The following is a 5,277-nucleotide window of genomic DNA, read 5'->3' as shown; positions in this document are numbered from 1 at the left end:
AGACCTCTGGGTGTCTTCTGCCCACCTATGCTGCCTGATGGCAGGTAGTAGGTTTTGTTTTTTTTTTTAATCGTACACACACACACACACACACACACACACACACACACACACACACACACCACTCTCTCCTTTCTCTCTTCAGTTGGGTTATTTTGTTGTTTTGAATTCTTTGTATATCCTAGTTAATCCTGTCAGATGTACACTGGGCCAAGATTTTCTCCAACTCTGCAGGCTGTCTCTTGACTTAGCTGCTGCTGTAGAGAGTGATGTGGCATCACGAGTTCACATTCATTGTTGGCTCTCTTTCCTGGGCTACTGGAATGTTTGGGAACTCTTCACTTATGCCTATGTCCTAAATGTTCTCCCTCATTTTACCTTTGACAGTTTCACAGTTTTAGGCCTTATGTTACGGACTTGGGGTTGACTCTGCTGCAGGGTTAAACATAAGGTTCTTGCCTCATTCTTCTTTGTGTAGTAACTGGTTTCCCAGCCCCATTTGTTCATGTGTCTGTCTTTTCTCACATGTGTATTTTTGGCATACAGGTAAAAAATGCAGAGGCTGGAGTTGTGTGGCCTTTCACCTCGGCTATGGATTTCATCTTCCTGCGTGCTCAGTGTAGCCAAGCTAGATTTATTGCCATGGTCTGAAGAAGAAGATGGGAACCAGGCACAGTGATAACCTCTGGTATTATTTTTAATAACATTAGCTTTAGATTATTGTGTTTGTGTGAATGGATGTGGTTTAATGCCCAGACACCCTCCTGATTCCCAGGAGCTTAGATGCTAAGAGTCTTCTGCCTGCGGGCCCTTAGGCCTCTGGTGGAAGTCTGAACTTGCCTTCTTTCCCTTGCAATCCAGAGGTGCATCCTACTCATCTTGTGGTGCCAGCTCCCCTTCCTCAAACTTTGGTTTTAGCACCTCAGAAGCACTTTAGTATCTCTCAAACAGTAAAGAGCTGAATTTTGCTTTGTGAACTACTCAGAGTCCTTTTTAGCAATAATTCATTTTTATTGATACAAATAATGTAACACAAATAATATAAGCTGTATGATGTCATAACCAAACATTACAGCCAAAATATATAACCAAGATAGTACTACTGAACTGTTATAATAAAATTTTAAGATGAAAATAATATAACTTTAGTATGTAATGTAATAATGTAATTTAATATAACCAAAATATTATAATGAAAATAACCTAACAAAAATAAAATAGCCAAAACATTACAATCAAAATAAGTGTAAACAATTATTATAACAAAAATAGTATAACAAAAACAATGTAAGCAAAATAACATATGCTAAATACTATAATAAAATAATATAACAAAATTATAACCCAAATATAATGAAAATAATGTAACAGAAATATAATAGAAACATTATAAGGATGATTAAATTGAATATTACCAAAATATTATAAAACACCAGTTATAACCAAAGCCAAAATTTTATAATGGAACAAATATAACTAAAATAGTATAGTAAAAAATTATAGCCAAAAGTATAATCAAATTATAAGCAATTATAACAAAAAAAGAATTAAAGCTTAGCCAAAACAATATAACCAAGATATTGTGAACAGTATCAGCTGTGTCCCAAATTTATGTCTTTGTCTTTTCTGTCTTAAATCCTGTCTGCCTTGCACTTGTCAAGACTGCAAGCACCTCTGTGACCCCAGGACCGGCCCTATTTGTCCTCTGTGAGTCTGCCTTTCCTCTTCTTCAGCTTTTGCCCTTTTGTTCCCAGTGTTGGGAATTCATCCTCTCATCTCTTCCTCACCCACTTTTGCTTCTTGACTCTCATTTGCAAGTTGGTTGGTTACCCAGTGGTAGTACCCTGCACTTTCGTGTGATCCCCTTCTCCTATCCTACTTTGATTATGCTTCAGGTCTCCACATCTTTATGCTCAATGTCTCAGTGCTTCCCATCAGCCCCCTGGGGAGATTTCCCCATCATCGTGTGGGATAAGCCATTATTGGATGACCTGGTGGACTATTTTGGAAATTGACAACAATTTCTAAAGACATTGCTTGCCCAGTAGGTGGGCACATTCTCATCTTCCGACTTCAGTCGTTCCTCCTTTCTTGGTCCCCTGTTACACCCCAGAGCCTGCACTGGTTTCTTAAATTCATCCTCCCTGGTCCAGGACTCCTGAACTTTGTGTGACATCATAGCTCCTCAGCAGATGGAGATAATGGGTTTTGTGGACCCTTTCAAGCTGCTATGGGATCCAGTGAAAAATTCTCAAGGTAGGAGCCTTTATAGGCTGCTACCCTTGAAGCTGAGTCTCATTGGCTATGTTGCTTTTCCTGCTTCACATGACTAAGACACATGCTGTCCTGGATCCTTCATCCTGAAGGTGTAAGGAGAGCCAGGGCTGGATGATGGGTTCTTCGGGTGCCTGTATCATGGGGATAAGCTCAAGCTTCTTGTTGGGGGGAGAAGGGATGGCAGGTGTGGGCAGAGCTACAAGAAAAGAGAATGAGTTATTAGGATAGGAAAGGTAAATTCCTGCACATCACACACAAAGTTTAGGGTGGAAAATGCTATGGAAGCCTAGGGTTACTTCTCACTGTTCCAAGTGATAAAACCAGAGTAGCCGTGGCTACTGATGCTGTATCTTGAGATCCCTGTGTGTGTTATGTGGTGAGTTTTACTAGGAAAGTCCAAGGGGTGAGGCAAAACTTCTGCTAAACTGGGTTTCTTTTATAACTCTCCGTTCCCGATTTCATCTTTCCCCTACTCTCTCCATCTGCCGGGACAGATCAGTTTCAGTCACACCCTACAGCATGGTAGGCTAGCTAGTGGGCTATTTTAGCACAACCATATATACCAGGACAAAGAGACCCTTGAGCATTTCACTAGAGTTTTCTCTCTACGTCAAGTAAATCCAAATAGAAAGGGAAATTTCAACCAAAGAGAGTGTGCCTTGGAGTGTGATGCCAGACACGGTTGCTCCTGTGCTATATAGCGGTTGTCTTCCTCATAGAGTCCCCCCACCCCCACGCTTGCTCCTTTTTGTTCCCTGCAATCTCACTATTTCCAGAGACTATCCATAGATATGAGGACTTCACTTGACATGTGACCTGATCATGTGACCTGATCATGTTCTTCATGGGCCCAGTTCAGAGAACCTTTCTTTATGTGGATGTGAAACATACAAAACCAGAGGTTGGAATGCCTCTTCTCTCCCAAGAGTCAGACAACGAAGTTCCTTCACTGGAGAGGATTCCTCCAGTGTTTTTCATCTAGGTATATTTTAAAATGTCACCTGAACTCAAACTGAAGTTGTTGCCTAGATAATGTAAGTTTAAATTTTTTTTCTGTGAGTTCAAAATAAAATACAACACAATACCACCAACAACAAAGGGCATGGGGATTAAAACCTTGTGTCATGGATTTCGTGGTCCTGTGACACAATCTGGCTAGAGAATTGAGGTCTACTTTCTGTATCTAAGAAGTGCTCACATGTTTCCTCTCATGTCTACACAGCCCAGAATACAGCTTCAGAGACCCAGAGGACAGAGCTAGCCCATGCATGTGGAGCCCCTGGCTAGGACCTCCACTCACCTGGCTCAAGTACAGCCCTATGCTCCACGATCCTGCCGATGGTTCCCAAGCCTGGGAACCTAGGGGGTGCTCTGGCGCACCCGGCTCCAGACCCAGTGCTGTGGGTTCTGGTTCTGGATCTGAGAGGGAAATAAGGTGAATCCAGGAGGATGAGGTCCTCCTTGCTCTTCCCTGGGCAGGATCCCGTCTACCCACTCCCCTGGCTGAGCCCTGGCAGACCTCTATACACTGCTCTGGTGTGACCCAGGCTCGGTAATCCATGGCTTGGAAGAAATCCTTCTGCAGCTTCAGGAAATCCTTGTATAAGTCTTGCCAGGTGTCTCTGCCCAGCAAGAATTGGAAGATGCTCCTCTTGGATATGGGGTCATCCTCCTCCATATCACAGGCGATGTAGCTGCCACAAGAAGGGGAAGTGCATATCCATAACTGTGACAGTCAGACTCAGGCAGAGCTGGTGGGAGCACATAGCTAAGAGAGAGGGTAGGGAAGAAGGCCGTGCAGGTTGACCTTGGTCTAGATCATCCCCTGGGCATCCTGGACACAGAGCCCATTCACTTCTCAGCTCAGGAAAAGCAAATGTGTTTCTCAGGAGCTTTTTCCTTCTCAGCTTCTCAACTTTCAGGACCCTCTCCTTCCTCCCTTACCTGGCTCCCTTGAAAGTTTCAACTACTCTGGTTTAAGAAAAGTTTCACCACTCGGTCCTGATGGAGTGATGGAAGCTATGTGAATTGGAGCTTGAACAGATTGAGAACTGGTCCCCAGGAGATGCTCACAGGGCTAGGAAGAAGTGGATCCTGTTGTAGAGATGTCCAGGAAGCCCAACTCGACCAAAGTACTCCACCACCATAGACAGCAGGTACTGTGTGAAAAGACAGCTGGTGAGAGGAGGCAGGTGGTAGACAAGAAGACAAGAAATCGCAATGGGGCCTGGGCCTTCTGCATCCAATTGCTATGCCCAATGATACACAGAATGAGGGGCTGGAATACACTTGCTTTGTGGATGTCAGCTGATTGGAAAACCAGGAAGGAATTGGGGGAGTATAACAGTGATGAGCAGTAGTAGACTTGGGTTATCCTGGGCTCCCACCCTCTAATATTGTCTGGCTGTCCTTTAAGGGCTGTGACTGTCAGATATCTGAGGCTACAGGTACCTTGTCGGTCACCCTGAAGAAAATGTCCGCTGCCAAGAAGTTCTGGACCACAGGATCCTCTGCAAAAGCAGCAAGAATGAGAGGGACTTGGTGCTCCCATCTTGTGGACCAAGGGTGTGATTGTGGGGTCCCTCTTCCCAGCAGGATATTCCATGGGTAATCTGTGGCCTCCAGACCCCTCCCCACGAGCTGGCTCCTTAAAGGAAGCAGGACTTCTCTTAAGGTTATAACCTTTGTATCAAACACATAGTTTGTCCCTGTCATTGACACATCCATGTTGTTTTTGTATGTTGAATTTTGTTGTTGATTCTTGAGCTTGGTCAGTGATGATGTCTGATACTTTTCCTCACTGAAGGGATTTAACATAGCTCCCAATGTTAAATTTTACTGTAACAACTCAGGTGCACCCTTAGATCTCTAGGAATGCATAGCCTGTCCAGTCACCATTTGGGACTGTGCCAAGATCCCCTGCCTATGTGATGACTAAGTCCTTGGGCAGAGAAGAAGAGTTCATAGCTCCCTGCTTACAGTCTCCCTCCATCCCTTCTT

General features: G+C 43.9%; 1 protein-coding gene across 1 annotated transcript in view; it reads right to left on the bottom strand.

Moving 5' to 3' along the window:
- Positions 1-1,388: 1,388 nt before the first annotated feature.
- LOC116092349 (speedy protein E4-like) overlaps positions 1,389-5,277 on the bottom strand; it is a 7,821-nt gene continuing 3,932 nt past the window's right edge. The window contains exons 7-11 of the mRNA XM_031373649.1: positions 4,729-4,787; positions 4,351-4,436; positions 3,797-3,971; positions 3,578-3,696; positions 1,389-2,473 (exon numbers count right to left, since the gene is read on the bottom strand). Coding sequence (XP_031229509.1) covers positions 3,637-3,696; positions 3,797-3,971; positions 4,351-4,436; positions 4,729-4,787 — 380 coding nt within the window. The 3' untranslated portion in view covers positions 1,389-2,473; positions 3,578-3,636. The remainder of the gene's footprint in view (positions 2,474-3,577; positions 3,697-3,796; positions 3,972-4,350; positions 4,437-4,728; positions 4,788-5,277) is intronic.

Source organism: Mastomys coucha, unplaced genomic scaffold (genome assembly GCF_008632895.1).
Source record: "Mastomys coucha isolate ucsf_1 unplaced genomic scaffold, UCSF_Mcou_1 pScaffold15, whole genome shotgun sequence".
Taxonomy (NCBI): domain Eukaryota; kingdom Metazoa; phylum Chordata; class Mammalia; order Rodentia; family Muridae; genus Mastomys; species Mastomys coucha.
The sequence above is the reverse complement of the archived record's forward strand: the minus strand, read 5'-3'. Positions and strand labels throughout refer to the sequence as shown.